This window comes from Daphnia pulex, chromosome 12 (assembly GCF_021134715.1).
Source record: "Daphnia pulex isolate KAP4 chromosome 12, ASM2113471v1".
Classification (NCBI taxonomy): domain Eukaryota; kingdom Metazoa; phylum Arthropoda; class Branchiopoda; order Diplostraca; family Daphniidae; genus Daphnia; species Daphnia pulex.
Window position 1 is genome coordinate 2725024 of NC_060028.1, and position 26576 is coordinate 2751599.

The 26576-nt window shown below is 39.0% G+C and overlaps 5 protein-coding genes and 1 long non-coding RNA gene across 12 annotated transcripts; 2 read left to right on the forward strand and 4 right to left on the reverse strand.

The window, feature by feature from the left end:
* Nucleotides 1-231: 231 nt before the first annotated feature.
* On the reverse strand, nt 232-5861 carry LOC124209106 (sodium- and chloride-dependent GABA transporter 1-like). Of its 2 annotated transcripts, none has more exons than XM_046606976.1 (22): nt 5700-5861; nt 5422-5565; nt 3853-5340; nt 3769-3786; nt 3638-3700; nt 3536-3568; nt 3429-3467; nt 3334-3353; nt 3167-3275; nt 2841-2949; nt 2630-2762; nt 2404-2516; nt 2173-2207; nt 2009-2099; nt 1876-1936; nt 1640-1795; nt 1513-1520; nt 1246-1390; nt 933-1136; nt 753-838; nt 585-669; nt 232-519 (listed from the first exon to the last, which is right to left on the reverse strand). In XM_046606976.1, exons 3-22 carry the CDS (start codon nt 4211-4213, stop codon nt 412-414), a joined length of 1977 nt encoding a protein of 658 aa, XP_046462932.1. In that variant the 5' UTR covers nt 4214-5340; nt 5422-5565; nt 5700-5861; the 3' UTR covers nt 232-411. The 2 variants fall into 2 exon arrangements, with proteins under 2 accessions (XP_046462932.1, XP_046462930.1); XM_046606974.1 differs by having other exon boundaries at nt 3853-5363; nt 5700-5858.
* Nucleotides 5862-6227: 366 nt separating this feature from the next.
* On the reverse strand, nt 6228-9533 carry LOC124209105 (thioredoxin domain-containing protein 11-like). The gene is made up of 9 exons (XM_046606973.1): nt 9208-9533; nt 8927-9137; nt 8744-8830; nt 8532-8675; nt 8208-8423; nt 7919-8116; nt 7444-7842; nt 6965-7383; nt 6228-6895 (listed from the first exon to the last, which is right to left on the reverse strand). The coding sequence occupies exons 1-9, from the start codon at nt 9354-9356 to the stop codon at nt 6511-6513; spliced, it is 2208 nt and encodes a 735-aa protein (XP_046462929.1). The 5' UTR covers nt 9357-9533; the 3' UTR covers nt 6228-6510.
* An 887-nt stretch (nt 9534-10420) lies between these two features.
* Nucleotides 10421-13939, forward strand: LOC124209104. The gene is made up of 4 exons (XM_046606972.1): nt 10421-10840; nt 10991-11379; nt 11452-11533; nt 11602-13939. The coding sequence occupies exons 1-4, from the start codon at nt 10676-10678 to the stop codon at nt 13507-13509; spliced, it is 2544 nt and encodes an 847-aa protein (XP_046462928.1). The 5' UTR covers nt 10421-10675; the 3' UTR covers nt 13510-13939.
* Nucleotides 13940-14189: 250 nt separating this feature from the next.
* LOC124209107 (signal recognition particle 19 kDa protein-like) lies at nt 14190-15022 on the reverse strand. Its single transcript, XM_046606977.1, has 3 exons — nt 14826-15022; nt 14442-14698; nt 14190-14373 (listed from the first exon to the last, which is right to left on the reverse strand). The coding sequence occupies exons 1-3, from the start codon at nt 15020-15022 to the stop codon at nt 14240-14242; spliced, it is 588 nt and encodes a 195-aa protein (XP_046462933.1). The 3' UTR covers nt 14190-14239.
* A 291-nt stretch (nt 15023-15313) lies between these two features.
* On the forward strand, nt 15314-18473 carry LOC124209109. Of its 2 annotated transcripts, none has more exons than XR_006880779.1 (3): nt 15314-15455; nt 15554-18247; nt 18310-18473. It is a non-coding gene; the product is annotated as an uncharacterized LOC124209109 (long non-coding RNA). The 2 variants fall into 2 exon arrangements; XR_006880780.1 differs by lacking the exon at nt 18310-18473 and having other exon boundaries at nt 15554-17256; nt 17323-17337.
* Nucleotides 18474-19998: 1525 nt separating this feature from the next.
* LOC124209103 (brain tumor protein-like) lies at nt 19999-26456 on the reverse strand. Of its 5 annotated transcripts, none has more exons than XM_046606968.1 (13): nt 26249-26456; nt 25917-26166; nt 25664-25836; nt 25415-25589; nt 25173-25349; nt 24948-25088; nt 24578-24880; nt 23501-24374; nt 23200-23423; nt 22281-22502; nt 22025-22218; nt 21767-21959; nt 19999-21707 (listed from the first exon to the last, which is right to left on the reverse strand). In XM_046606968.1, the coding sequence occupies exons 3-13, from the start codon at nt 25819-25821 to the stop codon at nt 21399-21401; spliced, it is 2970 nt and encodes a 989-aa protein (XP_046462924.1). In that variant the 5' UTR covers nt 25822-25836; nt 25917-26166; nt 26249-26456; the 3' UTR covers nt 19999-21398. The 5 variants fall into 5 exon arrangements, with proteins under 5 accessions (XP_046462924.1, XP_046462927.1, XP_046462925.1 ...); XM_046606971.1 differs by having other exon boundaries at nt 23200-23420; nt 26249-26455; XM_046606969.1 differs by lacking the exon at nt 25917-26166 and having other exon boundaries at nt 25664-25838; nt 26253-26456.
* Between the last annotated feature and the right edge of the window lie 120 nt (nt 26457-26576).

Below are 26576 nucleotides of genomic sequence, written 5' to 3' on the forward strand. Positions count from 1 at the left end.
CCAAGCAAATCTCTTACACCACTGCTGATGGAGTCGAAGATCTGAAACGACGTAGGCCTATAAGCCGTCGGCTAGCCTATACACCGGCGAGGATCTAAATCACCACCCTACATAACAGCGTATAGGTCAATTGGCGTAGGCTCAGAGTTGAAAAAAATATGTTGCCCTTTAAGCTGTAGTCTACCAGTCGCCTTCACATATTTTTCATAAAAGGCCATCTATAACACGCGATGCAATGAGAAGATTCTGTTTATTCAAATGCCGCTTAGTCTCTGTTTTACATTTTAAACCGCTAGATACAATTTTGACACGTAATGTTCGTAAAAGTACAGGTGACTACGATAAGTAGCTACCCTCATCATATTCATTCATGCACTGGGCTGTGTGCTGCTGCAGACTACTTTGACACAATTATAAAATGTTTTCAAGTTCGTTTGCCTCTTTGAAGCCACCAGAAAGCGGTAATGATGGTGCACCCTTTCTCGGCTTGCAAATAGGAGTCATTCCTTTAACCAATACCTATAGGAAGAAAAAAGCGCATTATAGTGTGTGTCGGCGAGCGGGAATTCAATTTGAAAAACAACTTCTCTCAAGGTTCCAGGGGTGGTTATAATGTAGTAGGCGGCATAACCAGGAATCCACAACATAGAAGACAAGCTGATGATAATTCTATAAGGGAAATATATATTTTATTGGAATATTATCAATATATTTAGGGGTAATTAGCTTTATGTTTTATATTGATAATTTACCCAATCACTTCAGCCCACCATGGATATTGGTAGTTCTCACCATACGTTACTGGGATGTACTGAATTACGTAAAAGAGGAACACGCCCTTTTAAAAATGGAAATGAAAGAAATCATGGAATTTTTTTTTTGTAAATTCTTTTAGAAGTAGGTATTGACATAAAATTTATAATTTTCTTTACTGCCATGACAAGTGGACCTAAAAAGGACCAACAGATGTAGAAGAACCAAGACGGCCTTTTTCCTGACATTTGTTCGATACAGTCACAGAATCGACTGGTACCAAATATCCATGCAATAGAGATGGTTTGAAAGAAAACCAGAAAAAGCATAGACATTCCGCTGGCAGAGTAGTAATCCATTAGTTGAAATACGTAAACACCACCCTGAAAATTTATTTTTAAAAATAAAAACGTTTTATAGTTTACCTTAAGTGCTGACCTTCAGCAAAGGTTGATTTTTGAAAAAAAAGCGCTAAAAAAATTTCTTGGCTACCTTAGTTATCATGGGAATATCAAAAAGAAACATAACCAAAACACATAGAAATGTGAAGAATTTTCGGTTTTTTCTCAATTTTTCTGGCCAGTTATCGCTAAGACCAGTTACGAAGGATTCCACATTGCAAAATTCAGAATCGATCCTAATGATAACAGAAAATGTCATCAGCAATGATTTGGCAGAATTTGTGCAGTTGCCGTAGTCGAAGGACGAACAGAGAGGAAAATGAGAAGATTTTCTTATTCAAAATATTTTAAAAATTACCCGAGCACCTGCAATAGACATGAGAACAACCGATTACAGTTATTAAGTCATAATTTGCATTAAAAAGTTTTTAACACGATTTTTAAAATTATTATTATTACATAATAGTGTTAAGCACAGCGCTTACCGCAAGCATGATAAAGAAAAGGACTGCCCAGGCTGGTGCACCTGGAAGACGCAAAACAACTTCCGGATAGGTTATAAAAACAAGACCAGGTCCAGAATTCACCACAGAATCGATGCTAGCATTAGTGGAATGGGCAATTGTTCCAAGAATGGCAAACTTTAGTTATGACCAAAAAGAAATGAAGCATTATTTTCAAGGATTATTTCAGTTCATAACTACATATAACTTGCGAATACCGTAACGACTCCTGCAATCAAACACGTCAAGGTGTTAACTAAGCAAGTTATCATAGCGTCCCTGTAAAAAAAAGAAATGTAAATAAAAATATTCAGAGGACAACTTTATTTGGGTACATTTTATTGTCCTTACCTGAAGCAATTATACTTAAAAGTATTGTATGAGCCCAGAGCAGGCAATGCCCCTGTTCCTATACTGTACGCAAAGAAGATCTGCGTCGTACCTGGTAAAAAAATTCCAATGGAAAACGATTTTTAGTACGACTTTAGTATGTAAATCAATCATTTTTCTTGTACCATCAATCCACGGACCAGCAGTCAGCAGAAGGTCCCTGATTAAAAATTTTCATAAATTCAATTTCTCTACATTTTTTTTTACCAATTCCAATGCAAAATTAGTGATACACAGCATAAAGTGCTGTACAAACAGTTCAAGCCGTTTAATAAATTAGCAGCAGCATTTATGTGGGAGGGCTTAAAAACCTAATAACTAGTCGACGTTATTAAATTTGAATGTAATGAGTAAACCATTTTGGAGTAACATAGTAGAGTAATCCTATCTCGGCGCCTTCAAGTGTAACTGCTCGGACAAGGAGAACCAGAAGAATAGCGTAAGGAAATAAGGCAGTAAACCAGACAATCTATATAATAGCACAAAATATAAATAGAACAGCGTTATAAGTTAATTTTTCTCACTCAACTCCTCAAGGGTATCGATAAAAAAAATACGAAAAAATTTTAGTTAAAAACTTACGTAACCGCTTTCGTTCAAACCCTTCCAGATGATGAAATAGACAAGAATCCACGCCAATATCAATGTTCCAAAGAGTTCCCAACGAACGGAAGACAAGTTTTCGATGCCATCTGTAATACCTAAAACCCGTTCCCTGTTCACAAGAATAGTACGCAGGATTTTAATAATGGAAACAACGACATTTTAATTTTAATAATCTTTTTATTTTTACGTCCAAAACTCTTCGACTGCCGACACTGAGGAGCTGGATATGCTGGCACCGATAGTTAAATTCGTAATTTCAGTCGGGACATAACAATTGGGTGTGTTCCATGTGTTATCTTTAGAGAGTAAATTCAACAATAAAAGAAAATTAATGAAGCATTGACAATGGCACCACTAACTATGAATGAAATTGCACCATGCGGTCAATATTCAAAGGTCAGAAAGGCAAAATTTCATCAGTTAATCCATTTTTACTTACGTTATTTGCTTGTCGAATTTATCAGTTTCAAAGCAAAAAAAAAATAATAATAAAAAATTAAGTGATATACGTACTACAGCCAGCCCACGGGAGACTTGGTAAAGCTGTAAATGAAGCAATCAAGTAAAATAGGGTCCATGCGATGATTATGGTATAATAAATGTCGATAAGTACGACAACCACCTAAAACATGCTTAGAGCTAAATCATAACGTTACAATCCATTTGGTAAGGAAACCTACCATGGTGGCAAAACCAACTCCTGTTCAATTATAAATTTTTTTGGATTTAAATTTTTGTGAAATGAATAAACCCAAGTATAATAGGATTGTAGTACCTTTCATGATGGGCACTATTTGACCGATAAAGGTCATGCCTATATTATAAGTATATAACTATAAATTTTAATCATTTATTTGAAACAAAAAAATTCAAAATAAATACCCCCAACTCCTAAATATTGACCTAATGCGACCTCTGTAAAAGCGCAAGCAAAATTTGTAACGATATCCCATAAAAAAAATAGTGTGAAGTTCAACGGGATACCTGCATAGAATATCGGAATGCCACAGAACACCATAGCGACAAAATATGCTATCAAAAACGCACCTAAAATTGTTTCATAAATCATAACTTTTTATGTGTCGGAAACGTGGGTAACAGGAAAACGTACGCACCTCCACCATTTTTATAACCTGATGAGAAAATTCAAAACATTTTGCTTAATAAAAAAAAACTCTACAAATGAATAGAGATATTACATAGATATGGGAAACGCCAAATATTTCCCAATCCAACGGAAACACTGATGCAGGAAAATAGAAAGTCTAGTTTGTTGCTCCATGCCCCGCGTTCACTTGTTTCATTTTCTTCCTTGACGTCGACATCTTCCTTTGTTTTCTCTTCAGTCAGAGCGATCTGGGATACTGTTTCTTCATCTGGGGAAGTCTTTAACATTGTCTCAGGTATCCTCAAATCATCCTCAGGTAAAATTTGGCTGTGCATTCCATTCGGAGCAGAAGCGGTCTCCTGTTTTTTATTATTCGCTTCATCGGTTTCAACATCTCGATCGCTCAAATTCTCACCTAGCTCAAACGCTTCGTTCACACATTGATTCGACATCGTAAACACCGCTCGGAAAATCAGTTGATGTCTCCGAAAGGAACGTTTTTGGTTTTTAAAAAATCACGACAAGGCTTTTGACATGTGTTTCTGTTGCCCACGCTCTCAGACTGAAAGCGCTTTCGAATGGAAAGAATAAAGCGCAGGCGCAGTCGCTCAATTTTGGTTTGAAATTGGACGGCTTAAAAATTACTCAAACATAGAAAAAGCAAGACAAAAATAAGACAAACGAAACGCAGTACTTGTAGTAGTACATTGTGTCCACAAGTCATGATTGATAATTCGATATTCGAGTCATGATTGATTTTCTAAATCCATTCAGTGAAATTCCAAGCTTCAAGTTGCCTACGGAATAAGGATACGATGTATACGGATTATCAATCAATTTTTCTGCTAGGATGCACATGAAGAATAGCCATTTCTCAGTTCTATGCGTTTACAGTAGCTATAGATGATAATTGTTATGCTCCCAATACCCCTGCTCTTTTTATGGTGTAGAACACATTGTATGTAAAAAGACAAACAAATTGGTTATCACGTAGATCCGATCGCATTTCACTGACCCTTTTGAATTATTCATGTCCTGTTGTATACTGAAAGTTTTCTAACTAAGCGGCTAAATCGGGAAGTACAAGAATAACTTGCTGACAAGATTACCAAATAAACTTACAAATATACATGTCCGGCCGGACAATATAGTTAAAATTATCGATATCTTTCCATAGCATTTGATCTTTTGTCATTTGGCAATCATGGTAGCTAAGTTAAGTTTGAAAATAATAAATGAAGAAAAGTTTTTGTCTGTACAATGAGAAACTCCATTATTTTTTATTGAACTTTCTTTTTAAGTGCAGAAGAATGAACAGCTCCAGTAACAAGTTCACTCCTCCTTACTCTACCGTTTCCGTAAATTCCCTGTTTGTTCAAAATCCAGTCACCAGACACTACAACACTGCACATATCTTCATAAGTTATTTTTTCAAAGAACTTGGGCTTTGGCTTCCATATTATCATTTTTTTGTTGACAGTGTGTTTTTCATTTATCGCAGTTGCAGGAAGGAAATCAAATGAAATTGTGTGATCAACTGCACAAGGCTCAATTATAGGCTGTTTTTCCACTTTCTCATCTACTTCAACAAATGTGTACATTCTAATGAGAAATAAATAAATAAAGTTATTCAAGACGAAGATTGTAAAAATTTATATACTTTGAAATTAGTTCGTCCAGCTTTTGGCTGTAAATTTCATTAGATTCAACAAGACTAGAATCATTTTCCAAATATCCAGGTTTCTTATTTTCTGTGGTTTTTTTGGCCATGTTTATTTCCCAAGAATGAATTTATATATGATCACTAAAATGATAAGATATTATTTTAACATGAAATTATGAATAGCCGTCATTAATGACGGCAATTGCATTGTGATTTGAAGGCCATTTTTTAGAATTCAATTTTCACATTATAGAAAATTCAATATGCCCACTTACTTGGTTCCTGCTTTAATATTTGCCTCTGTAGAACAAATACTGCAAATAATTAATAATGGTTTCTGAAATTAGGGTGGATCGAATCTGGCAGGCCACCAACCACTAACTCCCAAGCAGATAACTTGGCAAATAAAATGGTAAACAAACATTGTATTTGTTTCCAGCATTCCAATGCACCAGAATCCAGAATGCACCATGTCAATCTGGGATATCCTTAAAGGCGGAAGCGGAATGGCGGAATTAAAAAATGCGGATTTGGAACTGATGGGCTGTATTTTTACCTAAGAAGGCTGCAGGCTGCTAGGCTACCAATCCGTATTCCGCGATCTAATCTAAGATCTTTAATAAGCAGGTTCAGTTTTTCCAATCGCCACTACTTTATTACCTTGCCAATATGGCTCATTAATTTGTTACTCTAGTTCTATCTAGGCCATAGAAGATATCGGAAAATTGTTGAAATGAAAATAATTGCACGTCCATTTAAAAACATCGAATCCAAGGAAATTAGTATAAATTATAAAAAAAAAATTTACATGATATAAACTCATTTTAATGCAATTACATGGTACAAATTTAACACAAGTACACAACCCACATAAAAGATTTATACCTTCACAATGTTAACGTGCATTACGCCAATAATTTGTTGCAACATGGAATCGCACAAGCACAAACAAGCAATGGTCAGTGTGAGAACAAGTTTCAAATTCTCTTACAATTGGAACTTAATAAGGCTTTAACGATTATCCTTGCTGCGCACTTGAAAAATACACTTGTGTAGCGTTTTTCGTTAATTTTAATATGTCAAATCTCATTCAGCAGCAGTTATACGAACGCCATTAGGATATCCGTCGCGGTTCATTCGTCGTAGTATGCCAACCACTGTTTTCCGGACGGAATAGCTGAGCTCTTTGAAAAAATGACGTTCTTTAACCCAGCCCCGTAACTCTTCCATCGATGCCCGATCACCGTCAATTGACCACAGTAAACGATTACGGCAAACTCGAATTTGCCGATCAATTATCCCTATTTGAGCATCAATCTGTCTGTGAGCTTCTTGTAGGCAAGGAGTGTCACGACAAAAATGAATAAACCACGACACCCGATTTTTAATGCTCAACTGAGAAAGTGTGAAGTTCAGCAGGTTTGCTTCATTTAATTCCAAATTATGTGGGTATAGACGACTCTCCGACTTCCTATTGAAGAAAAAATAAATAAATAAATAAATGAACTCAAAATAAAAATTTAATTTGAAGGGAGAAAACCTGTATGCCGGATAGAAAACGATGGAAGGATATTTATCGACAGTAAACTGCCAAGGCAAGTCGTTCTCTTCGGCATTGATAGTGGCAAATCTGATCTGGCGCAGATCGGTGTTTTCCAGAAACGATGCAGCTGACAAGGAAAACATCAGAGACAGTTTCAAAAAGAAACGAGCGCCAACCTCACAAAATACGCATCCATTTTTTCTGTAAAAGACGATCGCATCGTGCGATGGATCGAGCACAACTTTTTCAAATTCATCCGTTGAGATTTCTTCCAGACAAACACGGCCGGGTGGACACAATTTTGATTTTTGGTGGCTTCGCCGAAATCGCCTCAAGCTGTTTTCCGTATAGTTAACGATAAAATTTTCCAAGTTTTCCTTCGACAACGTCTGGCTCATAATGTAATGGGATTCTGCCTACGTAAAAAATATTCCCAGTTAAAAACATTGCCTAATGATTAGATATAGATATGATACCTTGGGATCGACGATCAATGCAATGTTAGCATTTTGGCGAATTTCTTTTGATGAATAGCCTAAGTTTATCAGGAAATTTGGATATTGGTTCGAATTGATAACAAAAAATTTTAAACTGCGATTTGTACGGCAGCCCAGGCCTTGAAATTTGAATAATGTCGGTTTAAATGAGAATCCACAGGTTTTTTCGACGCTGCTATCGGTAGTGATTGAAGCATTGATATAAAGTGACGTATTGCTCAAACCGCATTCCCTTTCTTTTTCAAATATGCTACATTGTCTTTCGGCTGCTAATCGAGAAGTTTCCATTGCATATCTTTGGCGCTGAATTTCTTCTATAAGTCTGGCTATTCGAAGAGAGAAAGCACAATTGTTGTAGTCAAATGCTACCTCTTTCACCTTTATGGACAAAACTAAAAATTAGGATCCACAGTTCCACACCAATAAAATAAAGTTCGACAACACTATTATTTACCATCAGAGTTTGATATGAAGGAGTCAATGTTGATGTGAAGAGAATAAGGGAAGGTCGCTGTTGCTCAATGAGGTAGTGTTGAATCAATTGGTTTTTTCGACAGCTAGGCCAAATTAATTGAATCGGGGAATGGCTACGGTAATGAATCCACTGCAAAAACCGAGGGACATCGATTGTGTTTTCATTATGAGGATAAATCTAGAATAAAATAAAACGGACATAGATGTAAAAGTGTACATTTATACATATTTAATTATTTATATATATATATATTTGTTCATCTACCAACCAGAGTCTCGTTCCACAAATGCAATCGTACGTCAAACTGCTGAGAAGTTGTTATCAAATGAATTCCAAGTCTATTTGCAGCATTAGGATTTGTTGCAATTGCAAATGCAATTGATTCATGGGCATCATATTCCAAGTTTCTCAAGGATGCTAAATAAAATGAATAAAACCCATTTGGTTTTACTGAGTCAAAGTTGAAGTAACCTGTAACAACAGCCTTTAAATAAAAAAAAATATTTATAAATTATATTAAAAATATATATTTTTTTGTTTCACAGCCTTATTAAATGTATTGTAAAAAAAGGCAATGTCTGAATTAACTTACAGTGGACTGAGTCAATAATTTGTATAGGTCAGCAACAGTTTCAATTCTTTTCAGCGGTTTGAGCAAACTTTGAACAAATTTATCCAAATATTCATACTGAAGTGGACCTCTATATTGGACACCTTTAGTCCCTCCTACATAGCCCTGTATTTTAATAAACAGGATTTAATAAAAATAGGCTACAGGATATTATCAGAAAAAAAGAGTCAAACCAGTATTAGTGGAAAGCTTCTGAGCTTGGGGAACGTTTTTTTGCAGGCACCATTGGAAACCCAACAGTTGATAGAAGAACAGAACACCTAAAAATCAAAAGAGAATTGCAATAATTGTACTGGAACTGTCACTAGTTGAAATAGACAGCTTTATTAATTTATAAAAAAATAATCAGTGTATACCTGCCCTTTATATTTCTTGGCAATTTTCTCAAAATCATGAATTGCTAATTGAGAATCAAAGTCCCACGGAGCATAGTACATGACTAGTGAGACATCAGAGTGTAGTACTGTAGTAAAAGGAGTTGCGATATCACCTCCATAAAAGTCACTTACAGTTGCATTACTATTTAGGAGAGGCACAGGTGGTGACTGAGATTGTATTTTCAATGACCTGAAAATAATATTTGTTGTATCTCATGTTTATATGATTTACAAAAAATACCTTTTAATTGATTAATTACCCTTTCTGTAGACTTGCATAGGATGTAAATACAAAAAGAATAACGACGAGAATCTCCCCGAGGTATCGCATTGTAGTTGATAAATATTTCACACAGAGTGAATATTCAAGCGGTTTATTCGTCAATATCTGTTGATCACCGTCTGGCATTTCGTCACACACCAGGGATAAAACTGCATACTGTGATGCTGTAATGTAAATAGTTTAATGCGCCGTTTTTCACTGAGTCGATACACCGATTTCACCGATACACCTCTTTTCTGTCTTCACCCCATTTGTCTGCTATGCTCGTCTGACGTCTGCTTCCCTATTGCCAGATATATTCTTTTTGTGACTTTTTTTTTTTTTTAAATAAATGCATTTACGCATTTACGCATTTGCCAGTGCCACGCCACCAGCTGGCACAGATAAAGACCAAGTCTTCTTTATCTATGATGTCGATTCTCGATTATGAGCAGCACATAATATTTTCCTTCATTTTTAAAAATCCGAAACCAGGTCCTGCTGTCGAAGCACATTATAAATGCGACGAATAATAAAAACAGCAGCATTACTAGTTTCATCATTTCAAACAATTTTTTTTTGTACAGGAGTTTTTTTACACATCAAAACAAAAGAATTTTTCGTTTTAAAAGTTCTTCCCATAATCGCCATAATACTCGCTTCCGTCTTCCTGTCATTTGATCTGAAAAGTGCTCTAAAACGAAACGGACATGCGCAGTTTTCAAGTTCAAAGGGGCAACTACATTTCCTTCACAATAAAGTTAGGCCACGTCTGATAAACGGAATAAAATAGCGCATTGAATATGTCTTTTGATAAACTTTCGATTTTTAGAAATTTACATAGTGGGTGTAGATAAAAAAAAAAAAGGGACTACAAAAAATATTCAAAATCTATGACAGACTTCAAAAGTGTTGCATTAAATTACATTAAAGGGTAACAAAAGAAAAAAACTTTCAATGCAAGAACCTTGGCTTTCAGTTTTCAAAGAATTTTTCTTTTCTTTATCTGCACATCTCTGAAGACGACGTTGTTAAAGGATGGTAGGGTGAACCCAGGTGAGCTACCAGCCAACCAGACATTTTCTCCTGAGGAATGAGGATATTTAGGATTTTAGAAAGTTGTTTGGGGATGAAAAGTAGGTCAAACAAATTGTATATTGGGTTTTTTTAAAATCCCCTAGTCATCTTTGGATCCTCCCCCTTTTCAGTCATCGCTGGGTCCTCATCACGTTCACCGTAGTATAGCCGCAAGCCAGTAGAACATCGACAGTTGAAAGGGAAGGTTCAACTTCAGCCATTCATCGCTGGTACAGGGGAAAGTGATATTTTCTCCTTGTGCATTCAAATTCCTCCAGTTTCAACGGTTAAATTCTGTGTGACAGTAGTGACATATCTCGACCTAGCTGATTATTCTTGGTTGAGTTCAGTTAGTTTGCCGCTATTTGCTTGCAAATAAGCTCTTCTAAATGAATGTCTTACTGGCACTGTGGCTGGTAAGTTGCGTTAACTTTCCAGCTGTGGTGCAATCGAGTGACATCATATTCGAGAACGCTTCACGGGGCTCCATCCTGAATGACATCCAAGCGTTAAACATCTCTTGCTTTCCAAAGGATACATGTTACGATGATAAGGTTAGTGTCGGTAAAATTTATTTTAATTTCTGCGAAATGTCATATTTTCTTAGAAATAACGCACATGACTTTTACACATGACTCTTGCACATGACTACTTGCCTTGTGTTGCAATATCTTACACTTACTTTAAAAACATCAATTTTATAGGTGAACCGTATCATCGATTCCCCAGTCTGGACAAAACGCAGCTGTCTTTGTGACGATTCGTGCATTCATTTCGGTGATTGCTGTCCGGAATCCAAGCAGTTCGATCCCAAACAACAACGGATAGCTGAAGCTAAATTCAGCTGTTTACAGTTACGGCAGTACAATTTCAATTGGATTGTGAACAAATGCCCGAAAGACGCCAATCCTGAGGTGACGCAAGCCTGCGAAACCGAACCAGCGGAATGGCAAATTCATTCGGATCCCATCAGCTACATGCCAGTGACCAATCAAGTTTCTGGTATTACCTATCGGAACTTAAACTGCGCTCAGTGCCATCAAGATGTGCCGGCCACTCTTGCCCATAACCAGTCATCCTTGCTTCGTTTCTGGTATGTATTGTAATTATACGTAAATTCAAAATAAGTTGTTCAAATGATCACATTTATATTTTCCATGTTTAGGAACCCGAGATTGGAATGCAACTCTTTGTTAGCCGACAGCAATATTTTAAACACAATGACAAAAGATGTTCTTGCCTCCAAGGTACGTCAATGTTATCATTAAATTTATTTTCTAGATGCTTCATTAATAATTTTTGTCTGTTTTTATAGGTTCAATGGGACAAAGAGAAAAAGATGTGGGGTCTTATGGTCGATATCGACGGCCATGGCGAACAGTTTCATTCTTGTTTCATTGATCCTGCTTTACCTGATGACCTGGTGTCTTCTTTGCGGTCGTGCCAGCCTTCGATAAATGAATGCCCTCCGGAGTGGATGGATGAAGATGTCCGCAACAAGTGCTTATCTTACACGTCTTTCGTCTACAGACCACAGGAAATCTTTCGTAACTTGCACTGTGCAATTTGCAACGGGGCCCAACCACAGGAACTGTCATGCGAATCATCTGATATTTCTTTCCGGAAATTACCAAATTATTTGCATGACTTTAACCCATCAGCTTTCGCCCTCCTTTTTGATCTGAAAGATAAGGACGGAAACGGCATGGTTGGACAGGAGAAAAGCTGCGAAGATGGTCAACTTTACGATCCATTTTCCCGAAAGTGTCGCCCAGTATTTTGTTCACAGCCTGGAACCGTTTACCGTGAAGGACGTTGTTACGCACCCGAAACAGGATCTGCAACTACAATCAGCAGTGACGTCGATAGCAAAGCAGAAACTGACGAAAATGCCATCCTATTTCCTGACGGAGAACAACCTGGAAAACCTGATACAACAACCCAGCCGTCTGAAATTTCATCAACTGCTGTTAATTCTTCGACCGATTCCAGTTGGATGGCTCCAACAAACATGACCGATGGGAACCAGAGCTCGTTGGAGAGGAACTTTACTTCCTGTCCTAAATTTCTTCTCTCGGAAGACGAAGTCCAGTGGCTAGAAAACGGCACCCTATACATCCCCTCGCACGAGAAACTCTACGAAGTGGGTCACTACCTAAAATCGAAAGATGGCGTTCTGATCTGCGCCGAAGGAGTCACCACCGTTTCTAAATTTGATCCTATTCTCGGATGGGTTACAGTCGCCGGACTGGGATTGTCCGAAGTGTGCCTAGCTCTGCACCTGATTGCGTTTACCATTAGTCCCGATTTGCGTAATTTGTCCGGTCGAAACTTGGCGTCTTTATCACTGGCTCTCTTTATTGCGTATGGTTCTTTCATCATAGCGCAGTTCATTCCCACTGGTAGCAACATTTGTGTCGGAGTTGCCTTGTCCACTTTCTACTTCTTTCTCGCTGCCTTTTGGTGGACATCTGTTTTAGCTTGGGACGTGTGGCGCACCATTCGATTGGCCACCGTTCAGCTGAGGTGCTCTTCTTCCGGTCAGCAGTGGGGGAAATTTATTTTGTATTCAATGTACGCTTGGTTGGTCCCCGGATTAATCGTAGCCGCAGCCGTTGCAGTCGAGTACGTTGACACGGATCTCTTTTCCTGGATGCCGGCAGAGTATCGTCCATTTTTCGGCCGAAATGTTTGTTGGTTCGGTCAACGCAAGGCGATTCTGATCTATTTCGCCGCTCCTCTTACCATCATTCTTTCCGTCAACCTTTTGCTCTTCATCAGTTCGGCTCACATGATTCGCAGCACCACTTCCAAGTCTCCGACGTCCAGCAATCAGGCAGGTACTCGTAAACAGCTGGGTCTGTACGTTCGATTGGCCCTGATCATGGGTCTGTCTTGGTTAGCTGGTTTGATTGCTGGAGCTGCTGATTTTATGCCCTTGTGGTATGTGTTTGTAGCCCTGTGTTCACTTCAGGGTGTCTTCATTCTGTTAGCCTACACCTGCAATCCTAAAGTAATCAGATCCATTCGTAACAAAATTTGCGGTTGTCGGAAACCTAAAGGGCGACAATCGACTTATCGGGCTGGTCCTGCTGGAGGTCTCAAAAGTGAAAACCTCAGACGGCAGGGTAAAGCTAATGTTTGTGATTCGCAAGATTCCAACACATCTCATTTGTCTAGAACTTCCCTTAGCACTAAAACGACCTCGACTACATCTCCTTAAATAGTAATTAGTCAGACATTAATTACTGATGAGTGATGAATGATTATACTCGTTTTACTACAACCGGTAGTTCTAATTTTAATTACGGATTTTGCTCAGACGCCCATCTTTATGATGTATGGAAATCAGCTTATTAGCTGATTAGTCGGAGCTTCAGTATGCACCCATTTCGTGGATCGAGCAATTTTACTTAACTCTTATTACGAATCTCTTTTCATTTCACCGCATTACTTACTTCGTCTCGTCGGAATTTATCTCACCAGTTACTGTACGCAACTTCTTTAATTCCATGCGGACCATGCCTTGAATGTGATGTAAATCTTTTATGTGTAATATATATTGCGTCAAATATATACACATTGTAATATTCTTTTTTGATAAAATAGCTTTCAGCAAATTGAATCTACAGTAATAAACTGTGATTTGTGAATAATCTTGGAAGATTTATTTTTAATGGACATATTGCGACACATGATTAGTGCGCATTATTTGGGACTAGAGTATTAGTTTTACTTTCTAAAAATTTTCATTATTGGACTTAATTAAAAAAAGATGTACCTAGTTCTTTATTTGATATTAAAACACAAATCAAATTATCTTGCTTAGTTGGCTAACCACAGCATTCCTCTTTTTTTTGGTCAGTTGTGATTGTTCATAGTTATTAAATTAGCCATTAGTAATAAAGAAGAAAGTAACTTTATTGTTGTCCTCCTGTATACAATAGCTAGTATCAACGTCTTCCTCCTTTGCCTTTTTTCTTGCCACCACCACCTTGGTTGGCAGACTGTCCATCTCCACCTGATTTAAAGACCCTACTCTTCAAATGGGGAATTTTCTCACCAATGTATAATAAGACTGAATCCCCTGTATTGAATAGAAATTTACATTCAGTTGCTGAATTGAAAGAATTAAATTATGAATCAAGATCTTACGTGAAGGAAATGCTGGATTTACAGGTGTGCCGTCTTCATTCTTCAATTGAACTCTAACCCTCCCTCGCATTTCATCCTCCTTGCTTGGTTCCCTTGGATAGAATTTCGGTTCAACTCCAACCTTGAAATTGGCAGCTGTCAAGACATCACAAATTTCCGAACAAGTGGGTTTATCAACGGCACGAGATTTGGGAACCCGACGGCCATCAACCCTTGTCTTGTTGCTGTCAATATAAGCTGGATATACGCAAATCCATCTGTGAGAAAAATTATGTCAGTGAAACATGTGGTAGTACTTGACACTTCTACTTCAAACCATAAAACAATATTTCTATCACCCAAAACCTAACCATAGATATTTTCAGATAGAATTTTATGTTTTACCTCTCTGGATCACTTGGTTTCTTGTTTGGATTGAACGAATTTCTTGCAAACGAGGCCATTTGAAACCGTTTTGCACCAACAGAAGCAAAACAAACACTTTCGCGTAAGTCACTGTCTGCAACTTCCCCGTCACTGAATTGCAAGAGCTTCACCACCTCACCGCTAGATGGCTCGAGCGAGGCATCAAAGAATAACATGATTTCGGAGGATGGGAAAAGGAGGAAGAGAATTCTCGTGGTTTGTGTGTGCGATGTACTCTGTGCAGTATAGGATAGTGCAGAGGACTAGAAGAGTTTACTAGTTGAAGCTTGTATTTGTGTTGATTTCTTGCGCAATTCGTATAATTTAAAGAACCATGGTGACGAAGAAGTTATTCTGTTGTGCAATGTTTTGACACTCCTCGATTCATTTTCATGGCGACTGCTTCGACTGGCAGTACGAATATGTCGATTGAAAATTCGTCGGGAAGCTCCACCGCTGAAGAGTGTGGTGCACATGTCAAGATCGAAGAAGACTTTCTGAACTCTGGTCGGACAGGCCGTCGAAATGCCATACCTGATATTTATTGCCCACAGTCAAGAGTCTCAACGGCAGAACTACCCACAAATTTTGCCAGACTGTCTTGTGAAGGTACTTAATCATTGGACCTTTATTCTGTTAATCCTTGCCACTTTATTACCTGTTTGCTATCTGCGACTAAACCTAAGCACATCCAAATCTTTTTTCAGAGTCTGGCCAAACCCAAGTGTCATCAAGCACTAATCTGGGGCCCAACTCCTGATAGAATGACTCCAATTTCCTCAGATACTCATTCTTTGCAAGAAGTGATCCACTAGATTACACAGTATCCCATCTTTGCTTTCACAAGTTGTTTTACTTTCATTCTTCAGTACTTATATTGAATGTTGGGTTATCAATCCCGCTGCTAGTTTTTTTTTTTACTTTGTTTTTTAACACTTTTGTCAAATCAATACACACTTGTCAATAATGAGGTGGTACTTACTAGAATTTGTAAATCTCCTTAGCATTTGTATCTTACTTTACGAAAATAATTGGTTCATTTACGTTAATGGCTTCTGAGAGACGAAATGGGTCGATTGTAAATCTCTTCGCCGATCAATAATTGGTAAACGAAACTCGGAAGAGTAACTTAAGAAGAAGAAAAAGAGATCTTATTCTCGAACGGAACCGTTGATAAATCTAAAAGCTATTTTCTCATTTCGACAGCAAGAGTTTCGACATATTCTTGTTATTATTTCTTCGATTTGGTTCAAAGAGATCGTGTTTACATCATGTGACGAAACACTCCGATCGATCGAATGTTTTATCGCCTGAATGCAAGCTCGTGTTTTCTTGCTTCTTCTTCTTCAATGTGTGTGTTTGACTCCTTCTTTCGGTAGTCTGACGTTAAAACGCCTTTTATCAGACCTCAAGGAACATGTACGCGTCAAGCAGCCTGGAACTTAAAGATTGCTTAAAGAGTCGGTTTGCGTATTGATTATTCAGGCTGTCCTAGTTGCCGTTGGTGTGGTATGCTGTAAGATTAAGTCTTAAATTCACGATCATGGGTCTCTTATTTCCTACTCAAATCTCAGCTCAATGATCCTGTGACGTCAGCGTCGGCCATCAATAACTACGCTTGCTTTAGTACGTTGAACGCGTGAAGCCTCAACTTATTGATTGTAGCTACACTCTTTCATCTTCTCTACACACACACCCTCTGTGCGTTTATTGTTTCTTTGATCGCTCGATCCCAAATTCCACCTTGCATTCTAGGACGCTTGTATAGCTTAAGATTCTTCTTCTTACCTAGTACCTCTAATTAACTTCGTTAACTTACACGGTAGTACTCTTCATCCAAAAGCGTTTCGTAATCTAGTCCTTGTCGATGCCTTGTGAAGGCGTGTAACTAGTAAAATGATTAATGACTCGTAAAACTACTGATTATTTTCTCGATAATCTGGAGCTAGATTTTTTATTGGAAACGTTTGCCTTCAGTTTGAATTATCAATCGTTGTGTCCATTATTTTACTTTTATAAGAAAGCAATCATTCAGTCTATTGTAAAGTTTGGTATTTCTTTAAAAGAATTTATAAGGTGAACAAAACGTTGTCTTTGTGACGGGTACGATGATTCGGTTTACAAAGAGATCAGCAACTCATTAGGCTTCAAAGAAATTTAGTGTTTTGAAGTTATAAAAAGATCTTTTGATAAGTCTAACAATCAACCACTAATTTTTTTTTATTCTTCTGGCAATTGTAATCGTGACCCTAATACGGTAAATATAGGCATGCTTGCAAAGCAGCTGAGGCTCGAGTAGTTTTTAATGAAAGAACATGTTTGCTTATGGCCGTTTCAGCAGCGAGAGGTGCAATCCACAATGGTTACGTGTATAGAAGATAACTAGGATGCGCATGTCAGACAGTCAGAGGTAGGAATCATTCAAAATTTCAAGTGTGTTACTGCTTATGTGGATTACATACTAGTATATTAATAGAGAGGGGGAGCCTTGAGATGCATTCAACAAACAATGCCAGCCAAACAATGAACAAGATCATGCATACAGCTTCCAACCCTAAGGATTCGTCTTGTTTAACTTGCCTTCTACGTGCATATGTGGTAATAAACCCTGAATCGGCCCTTAGCTCGAGTGGGACTTCAGAACGATATTGCCCGGTAAATTAAACGCTAACTAAACAGTCACGAAGTTTGAAGAACCCCAAGTTAACACATTTTTCAGATCGATAAAAATGTTCTGTATTCAAAGTAGATAACTCTTCTTGGGATACATACATATAGTGTACTGGCTCACTTTTCTTTTATGCTACGTGGGCGAAGTAAGTTTTCTGTATGCGATTTTAAGTAGAATTTCCTAGAAAGGTTATTCCGAAAAGAACATTTTAGAGTTCTTCCAGGTCACAATAGACAGACAAGAACAAAGTTTTAAGCTCGACGAGAATAACATAGAAATGCCAGTAAACTAATTACGGTACCGAAAATGGCAGTTTTATTCATCGCGTAGGTCGTGGCAAACTTCCTATTTTAAAAGCTTTCCGTTAAAATGACTAAATGAGCAATTTCACTCCCCAATATTGATTTTCTGTTTATTGGATTTTTCAAAAATAGGGGAAATCCCATTAATTAACGAAATTGGGTCCTAGCACTAATGATGGGAAATGTAAAGACAAACTGTGTTACGAAACGCGGTGAGTATCATTGAAGCTGTTGAAACACCACCGCGACCTAATCGAATCGGTAATATAATAAGGATCTTTAAGTAAAAATCCTTGTTGAATCCTTACACGAAAGGTGGTGATTGTTTTCCTTTGAAAGCAGACACGGGTTATTCAAACAAAGGAAGAAACCTTACGACCGAATTAACCAGTTTCAAGACTATCCCTGTCAATAAACCTCGTTTCACGGTAAGTGGTATTATGAAATTTGCCGTTACAAAATCGCCAATAACTTTAACACTTACCGCTAGAAATTACTTTCCTTGAGCGTGTGCACTATTGTACACGAAACAGGATACAACACGAAAGGAGCGAATCATAAAAAGACCATAATATCTGATAAAATTCACAATAAGAAGAAATAGGTTATCTGTTAATTTAATTTGATACCACAGTAACATCCGGTAACATCCAAAACTAAGTTTTTACCCTATTTTTTTACAGTAAAACTTGATAACTTTTTTTTGGGACTTCGTGGTGAATCCAATCATTCAATGTCTAAATTGAGTATTGACCTTGTCCCCACAAGAGAAAAAAAATCAATCTACATTTCAATTGGTTATCGATGTTGGCAATCTGATGTTTTCATCAGATCAGGTCGATTCTTATTTCCATGTGGTCGGCAAGTCGTCCCAATATGGTTTGTTGGAATTAAGACGGAAGATCTCTCTATACGTCTCAATGATTTGCATCTCTCAGCTAAGGTGGGTAATACGCTCGGATGTCAAAATATATAAAAAAAAGGCACTCAATTCCACTCCGTATGTGACCTATTCGTGTGTGTATGCGCGTTGGCGATGTCTGTGAGCCGATCGATAGTTGCGACATGCTGCACCCATACACTGCCAACCAAGAGCCAAGGCAAACAATACAACAAGCTATCTGATGGCACTTCTTCTTTTTTTTCGGACTTGCTGGTCTTTCAGAAAATATGAGTTTGGCCTTCTTGGACTGCGTCGTCGCAACACTATCTTAGAGAGCCGTCGTCAATGACGAGGTAGGTTATCTTTAGTCTCGGAGAATAAGTCTCTGGTCCTGCATCAAATCTATTCCCCCTCAAAATGACTCACTCGGAGTGCAAAAAAAAACTGTGTATTCAATGTTTTAAAAAAAGGGGGGAAAAAGAAAAAAAAAAATAATAATAATACACGTTGCAAAAAATACAAACAATCAAACGAATTATGTAGATTTAGAGAATTGATTGACGAAAAAAAAAATAGAAGAGACAAACACAAGAATCGCAGCCAAAAAGAAGCGGCGAGAAGAAGAACAAACCACAAAAGATGGTCGATTGTGACGACATACTTGACAAGGTGGGATCGCCATTTTCAAGTGGGTTTTTACTGTAACTGGAGAATAAATGAAGAATAGAACTCGTTTCCTGGGAGATGTAGCTCCTTCACTTTGCGAATTATGACACGGATACACAACAGTGGCACCAAAGTCTCTTGACACAGATGTAGAAACTAAAAAGAAACGGAACCTTGGGACAAAAAAAAAAAAGAAAGAAAGAAGGAAAGGCGTATACGCTAAGAATAGTGAGACAGACAAAAAAAAAATATTCTTGGTTTTGGACATTTGGCTTGCCCGGAAGAAGAGGAAAGATGGAGTGAGAACGAGAGAGAGAAAACAGAAGGGAAGAAGAACAAGCAGTAGATATGTGGATAAACTCGAAGGCGAGTTTGCCATCCGACTCGTCGCTCTCTCGCACAGGCCCAGCAGATAGCAAGCACGTGATAACTGAAACAACGCACTCAGTCACACAGAAAGACTTGGGATACACAAGCATATATATATAACTGGCTCACATGTGGCGTCGAAAGACGTACAGCGATCGTGACCGAACGATTAGGGTTATTTTCAAACGTGACTTCTCATTTGAAAAACAAACGAACAAACAAATCGCGCGAGCGCTTAAAGTTGGAACGGAAACGTAAAGAAAGAAAAAAAAAGAAAAATAATAATCAGATATATCAATGAAACAATTGGCAAACGGAATATTGAGCTTGGACGCGATACATATGGGGATAGAAAAAAGAATCAGCACATGACTATCCATCGGACAACGAAAACATCTCGCAACTTGAAGTTAACAGAGGAGGGAGGACTCTTGTTAGGCATTTCCTTAGGAATGCCACACACGAGCCCTGTTCTCGAAATGGAAAATGCTTTCGTTTACGACGGGCGGAAACATTAACTGAAATCATGGAGTAGATTCGAGTTTGAATATCATCGGATTTCCACAACCGTAACGACAAGGAACGTGAGTCACTCAATAGGTTTAACCGATAACGAAACGGTTGCAACTAGATCAAAGTAGATCAACTAGAGTAGGGCACAGCCCACAGGTTTGACTGAATTGGCAAAAAATGACGAAGAGATGATTTGGGAGGAGAGGGAGAATACACGTATACAAGAAATCTAGGTTTTTTTTTTCCTTCTGGTGGACTGGGGCAGAAAACATAAAGTTAAGGCACATCATATTCCATGACAATTTGAAATTTCCAGGTTATTATTATTATTTTTTTGGTGCTGACAACAAAACAGACAGCTCTTTTCTCCCAAACGATTGTTGACTGTTTACTTAAAAAAAGAGGCTTTCCTCTGACTTGATTTCACATAATAAACGAAAGCGTTGGAATGTGGCAAAGTGATTCACGTTAATCTACTCCTATTCGCTACAATGACCACAACGAATTGCAATTCGGGCATCCAGTTATCGCAAAAAATGGAAGACACGGCGACATATTTTTCGTTTCCTTGACTCAAGACAGTTCCCTAGTACTTGGTGGAAAAGGGACGAGGGGGGCGTGACTAGGAACGATTAGCTTCAAACAAATTCAGGTTCCGGGCGAAGGAAAAGAAAAGAAAAAAAATGAGAAATTCACTCTAAATATTGCTCAATTATTGGTGCGGAAGTAGAATACTTCGCTGACAGTAAATAATGAATTGATGAATTTACCCCGTCATCTATACCACTCGGTAAGACAGCCTTTCAACATTTGCCCGTGCAAAATTCGCTGGGCTTGGTTAACTGACGAAAACAGTTAAAATAATCATTCTAAGGGCCTGTCAGAGGGGGGCGATTCATATAAAACGCTTGAAAGTAAAGAGACATTACATCCATAACCGATCGTCGCACAAAACATCAGTGAGTGTAAATGGGAAAGGAGGTCAACCAAAGGCACGAAGTGTTGGGTGGGAGTGACCTGCGCCGTCGGCCACAAGGTTGAACGGATGAGAGCGGATGATTTCGCAACGGCGATCTGGAAGAAACACGTTGAATTCTCACATAACCTTCCGACGCGTCTTGACCTTGGTTTGTGAGTGTGCCTTCTTCTTAAGCAATGTACAATGTGTTGAGCACGAGGACATAATGATTGTTTTTGGCTAGTGTCACCACAAATCCTTCGGACGTTATCTTGAGCCCACAGCAGCGGGAGACCTTCACGTGTGGACACTCAAACTCGGAAAGCAATGAACCGTTTCGGGAGAATACGGCTACATGGAAGCGGTTTCCATGTGAATCCCCGATAAGTACGTCACCAGCGTCCGATATGTCAATCCCATTGGGGAAGTTGGTGATCGACTCGCATCCAATCCGGCGGACGTATTCACCTTCTTCATTGAATACCACTACGCAGTGACCCTAAATCAAATAGTGTTAATGGTTGGAAATTTTACCTCCCCTAAAAAGACGACACTTACCTTGAAATCACAGATATAATACTCCTTTCCGTGAATAGCCAAGTCGGAAGGCTCACGCATCCGATCAGAGACATCAAACCATTTGATCAGTTCGCCATTTTCGGTGATGCGGAAGACGGTGGGTGACACCGAATCGACTGCCACGATATGGCCTTGTTCATTGATGGCCAATCCAGCCACAATATCAATGTATCTGGAAATCACCAATTAGGAATCAGTATTACCTTCAAACTTATCATTGTAATAAAAATGCCTTACCGTATAACAATACGCTTAATGAACTGGCCTGTTCGAGAAAAAATCTGCATCCGCGAGCGTTCGTTTCCTCGATCACACACTACGATTTTCCCTGACTGGCGAATAACAGCAACTTTGCGCGGGTACCAGAGTTGTCCTTCTTCTTTGCCCGGGTTACCAAAATCATGCTTAAACAGCCCGTCTTTGTCGAATATCTAGCGCATTCATCATGAAATTATTAAACTGAAATCAATCAATATTCATACGGTGGACATGCCTGGATGCGGTGGTTGTTTGTGTCAGCGACGACGATATCTTCGTCAACCCCCAAACAGAATCCATGAGGTGAATTGAACTGCCCCTTTGCTGAACCCAGTTGTCCAAAACGAACGCGAGTTTGCATTGGGATGTACTTTGGGTTGGACGCCAATGTTCCACTGCTGCTGCCGGCAGTAAAAGAGGCACTTGACGAGGCTGAAACGGCAGAGGATGGCCGTGGCTAATACCAACAGAGGGAAACATGAGCATACTTAAAAACCCACATGATAAATAAAATTATTTAGTATACGAACGATCCATCACCTATGGTCTGGATTGGTTGTAAATCGTTTCACTTTCTCTCTCAATTTATTGCTGGTTTGGTTTCTTTACTTGTTTTCTTTCCCCTGCAAACCCACGGCTGGAGTGCTACTTCCACTGGGCCCTAAACTGGAGTCCATCACGTATGTCGTTGAACAAAAAATTACAATTAAAGAATTTTCTCTTTTTCTTCCGAAAGGACGAAAACATAGGTCGGAGAAAATGCTAAAACTAAGACTGTCAAAAAAGACATCGAGGCTGACGCTTTACAATCCAGAGGGCGACAGTGGAAATAGCAAAACCGGAATTTGGTGGGGTAAGAAACGAAAAATAAAGAAACTAGATCAAACAACTGAACCCGTATCGCATGTTCGGTTGTTTGTTCATTCCATTTTTTTTTCTTTGCAAAAGATTGTATTTGGAAAACCATCTGACGCTGACTATTACATTTGGAGCAATTAATTGTGATCTTTTCTCTTGGTAGTTCCAATGTAGAAGAAGAAGAAAAATCAAGATGGAGAGAGAAAGTGAACTGGAGGAGGAAATGGGACTTAATGGCGCCAGTGCGAGGTGCCACTGGAGATATCACTTCGTTTGTAACGCATTCCGTAGTTTACCGAATTCGACGGAATGAACGGAGGAGCACTGAGGGCCGAGGCTAGCAGTGATGCATCGTGAGGAGACAAAGGCGGCCCACCTAGTCCACCGTTGTGGCTTACGGACGAACCACTGCCATTCACCAGAAGCCCGAGGTTAGTGCCCAAGCTCTGCATGCCAGAATTGCCCAATGAGGAGACTCCATGACTTGCTCCTCCTAAGGCATCCATACCTAGTGAACCTTCTCAAAGAAAAAAGATCAAGTTGATGAATGATTAATTGGAAACATATAAAGAAAGAAAAAAAAGAAGTAATGTATACTATGAGAGCCAAGCTTGGCCAAGGCTTGCAGATTCGTGAACGCATGGCTAGTGACGTTCATGTCACCAGCTAGCAAATCGGCAAGTGTGAAGGGCGACGTAGTATGAGGGGACGGAGTGCCGCGTGGTGGGGGCAACCCAGCTTGCTGACGTTGATGCTGCTGTAGATGGTGGTGTTGTTGAATCGAGTTTTGGCATTCTGCTTTGCCGGCTAGGGAAGCCAACTGCTGAAGATTGTACTCTTGAATGGACGTCATGGAACCAACTGATCCCAGTGAGTTGAGATCTAAGGCTCGCATCGAAGGAGACGATGACGAAGAAGTCATCGAATTGGTGAACGATGACAAGCTTAAGGCGGCAGAGAGGTCAGGGGGCGCGTTAGTCATGTCGGCCATAGATGAGAGCAAAACCGAGTGAGTGAGATCGTTTTTCAACATGCCCGAAGATAACCCATAGCCGATGTTCGACAAACTGCCAGACTGAGGGGGTTGCGATTCCAATGGAGATGAATGTGTTGGCGATGGAGGCAATGGAGTTGACGATGGCGTCGGCAGACCCAAAGAAGACACTGGCTTAGACGGAACTCCACTACTGCTGACACCACTGCTTCCACGTTGGACGAAATATCCATACGAACCATTTAGAGCTTCTTCGAAACGCGATGGGTTTGATTCAAATTTCAAGAGAACATCTACTTCATCAGTCCGTGAAGCAGCGTTATGCAGTAACTGCATTTGAGCTTTGATACTAGCGGAAAGATGGAGCAAACCGGCCGGTTCGGCCTCACTCAACAGCATTTTGGTATAGCGCAGAGCCGTTTGAATCCGATCACGTGTGCGGTCTACTCGTTGACAAGCCTCCATTATGCTTAGTTCCTGGTGATGATTCAATAAAACAATACATTCTTTTATCAATATAGAGAAATAAAAACAAAACATCTTGACGCACAATAAACCAGTTCAAAAGACAAAACCATTGCATGTTAGAATAAACTAACCTTAATTTACATAGCAGGCTTGAGTTAACATAATTAGAGTAGCTTCTACTGGACTTGAGATAATTCAACTTAAGAACATACCTGCTTGCTGTGAAGAGCTTCAAGTTCTTCTAAAGCCTGTTCTCGCTTCTTTTCCAACAACGCAATGTAAGCTTCGTGAACCTCTGATATGGTTGACTTGGCAGCATCATGTTGATGTTGCAATTCCCCTAGCATCTTTTCCAGTTTGTTAGCATTAACACGACAAGAATTTTGGCGAACGCTTATTTCTTCACTGAACTGCTTTAACTCAGCTCGGCAGCGAGCTTCGGCATCAGTAAGTCGCTCCGTTCTGTGCTCTAAAGCCAGATGAAAAGTGTTCAAGCACTGGGTGCAAGTGGCAACCTATCAATGATGGGGCTAGATTTACACACGATTCCATTCCAATAAAGCTTCAATCATTGTAACTCACCTGACAGGTATTGCAGTAATACTTGAAGCTTTCAGTAGGATGTCTTGGACAATTTGGATTCCTCTTAATAGGCACAGACTGACCTGATTGGCTCAACTCTTCAAATGTAATAACTGAATGATTATCAAAGCAGCGCATGTACTGGAAATAACAAACATAAATTCATGTAAAGTTAAGTGAACATCACACAGAGAGTTATTAACTGCATTTTTAAATTAGACTTACTTTATGGGCAGAGTAGCAATTGGGGCAAAGTAAGTTGTCGCAATCCATACATTTTGCTACTGCTTCCTCATTAGCTTTGCAGCTAGTACATATCAATCCAGAAAGACAAGAGTCTGAAGCAGTCTTTTTCTGATACACTGGATCTAGGTGAAGTGAACTCAATCCTCGTTCTCCAGCCTGATAAAACAATGACCAGTAATTTTTATTTTTCCCATGTATGTTTAGGTAAAGAGAGATCATACCGAAGTCTCCTGTTTGCATAGCGGGCATACAATAAATGCCTTATGTGGTTTGCTTCTCCCTGAATAAATCACATTTTCACAATCCTCTTCATTGTCTACAGCAAGCAAATCTTTCAGGCAGTTTTCACACAGAACATGTAGGCATGACAACACTCTGGGATTCTTGTACTTTTCCCTGATAAAATAAGTAAACAACAGAATTTAATTAAAGTTAAAAACAATCATGTTTTAATTTTTTAAACAACTTACAAACACTGAGGGCATAAGCTTCCACTTTCAGCAGCATCTTCTTCAAGAGCAAGGCCTTCAAAAGACGATAAATCTCCAAAGAGACCGAGATCATCATCACACTCATCTCCAAAGCTCTGAAGTGCTTTGTAGTCCTCTTCACCATCAGTTCCAGACATCTTAGATTAGGTACACTAAAATAAGTTAAAATCAAAATTAAGCATTGATAATGGAAAAGTAACACAAATATGAAATATTGCTCTTAAATGTATACCCTCAATTCTTTAGAAGAGAAAACCAAAATGGCATTAATCCCAATCTGGTAACAAAGTCTACTAAATATCACAAAACTAACGATTCTGGGCGATATCAACGTTTGAGCAATTATTACTAGGAATCAGAGATTGAAATCAGAACTTTAAATTCGCTCAAGTACAAGGTCATTTATAGGTAGATCACGGCGCCATTCATCATACAGCCCGCGCCAATGAACACCTCAGAGAAAGTAAATGGCTCGCCCGCGTCTGCGTGTGGGGTAGTTTGAGGGGACACAAAAAAAAACGCGTGAGTAGGGGGAGGTAGGGTAAGAATATAAGAGAAAAACACCTTTGTTTCGTTGTCGAATCAACCAATTAGAAATACTGCAATGACCAGCGTACACAGAGACATTTGCAAGAAAAAAGTTTCAATAGAATTTAAGGTTGAAACGGAGAAGAAAGTGGGCCACAAATAACCCGAGATAAACAAACGTCTAGTTATAACACGAGGTCGGCCAATTTTCCTGTTTTTGCTGTAATGACGGGAAAAGGATAAGACGGTGCCAGATTATAGAAAATCGTGGACTGGAAATAGAGGGCCTGTAAGGCTGTAAGATTTCTAGGCATATAGTTAGAAAGCTTACCGCTAGATGTGCCATGTCTGTACTTCATGTTAC

Bases quoted from the DNA above. Each gene is read 5' to 3' on its own strand.
- LOC124209106 (XM_046606976.1), bottom strand. From the start codon at position 4,213: ATGTCGAATCAATGTGTGAACGAAGCGTTTGAGCTAGGTGAGAATTTG. The intron at 3,276-3,333 runs GTAGGTTTCCTT...AGCATGTTTTAG, and splicing joins GAGTTGGTTTTGCCACCATG to GTGGTTGTCGTACTTATCGA. The intron at 2,517-2,629 runs GTAAGTTTTTAA...GCTATTATATAG, and splicing joins GTTTGAACGAAAGCGGTTAC to ATTGTCTGGTTTACTGCCTT.
- LOC124209105 (XM_046606973.1), bottom strand. From the start codon at position 9,356: ATGCCAGACGGTGATCAACAGATATTGACGAATAAACCGCTTGAATAT. The intron at 8,831-8,926 runs GTATACACTGAT...TTTGATTTTTAG, and splicing joins CCAAGAAATATAAAGGGCAG to GTGTTCTGTTCTTCTATCAA. The intron at 7,843-7,918 runs GTAAATAATAGT...TTGTCCATAAAG, and splicing joins CTTCATATCAAACTCTGATG to GTGAAAGAGGTAGCATTTGA.
- LOC124209104 (XM_046606972.1), top strand. From the start codon at position 10,676: ATGAATGTCTTACTGGCACTGTGGCTGGTAAGTTGCGTTAACTTTCCA. The intron at 11,380-11,451 runs GTATGTATTGTA...TTCCATGTTTAG, and splicing joins TCATCCTTGCTTCGTTTCTG to GAACCCGAGATTGGAATGCA. The intron at 11,534-11,601 runs GTACGTCAATGT...CTGTTTTTATAG, and splicing joins AAGATGTTCTTGCCTCCAAG to GTTCAATGGGACAAAGAGAA.
- LOC124209107 (XM_046606977.1), bottom strand. From the start codon at position 15,022: ATGTTATTCTTTGATGCCTCGCTCGAGCCATCTAGCGGTGAGGTGGTG. The intron at 14,699-14,825 runs GTAAAACATAAA...TTTTTCTCACAG, and splicing joins AAACCAAGTGATCCAGAGAG to ATGGATTTGCGTATATCCAG. The intron at 14,374-14,441 runs GTAAGATCTTGA...TATTCAATACAG, and splicing joins AAATCCAGCATTTCCTTCAC to GGGATTCAGTCTTATTATAC.
- LOC124209103 (XM_046606969.1), bottom strand. From the start codon at position 25,821: ATGTCTGGAACTGATGGTGAAGAGGACTACAAAGCACTTCAGAGCTTT. The intron at 25,350-25,414 runs GTATGATCTCTC...TTGTTTTATCAG, and splicing joins TATGCAAACAGGAGACTTCG to GCTGGAGAACGAGGATTGAG. The intron at 25,089-25,172 runs GTAAGTCTAATT...TGTTATTTCCAG, and splicing joins ATTGCTACTCTGCCCATAAA to TACATGCGCTGCTTTGATAA.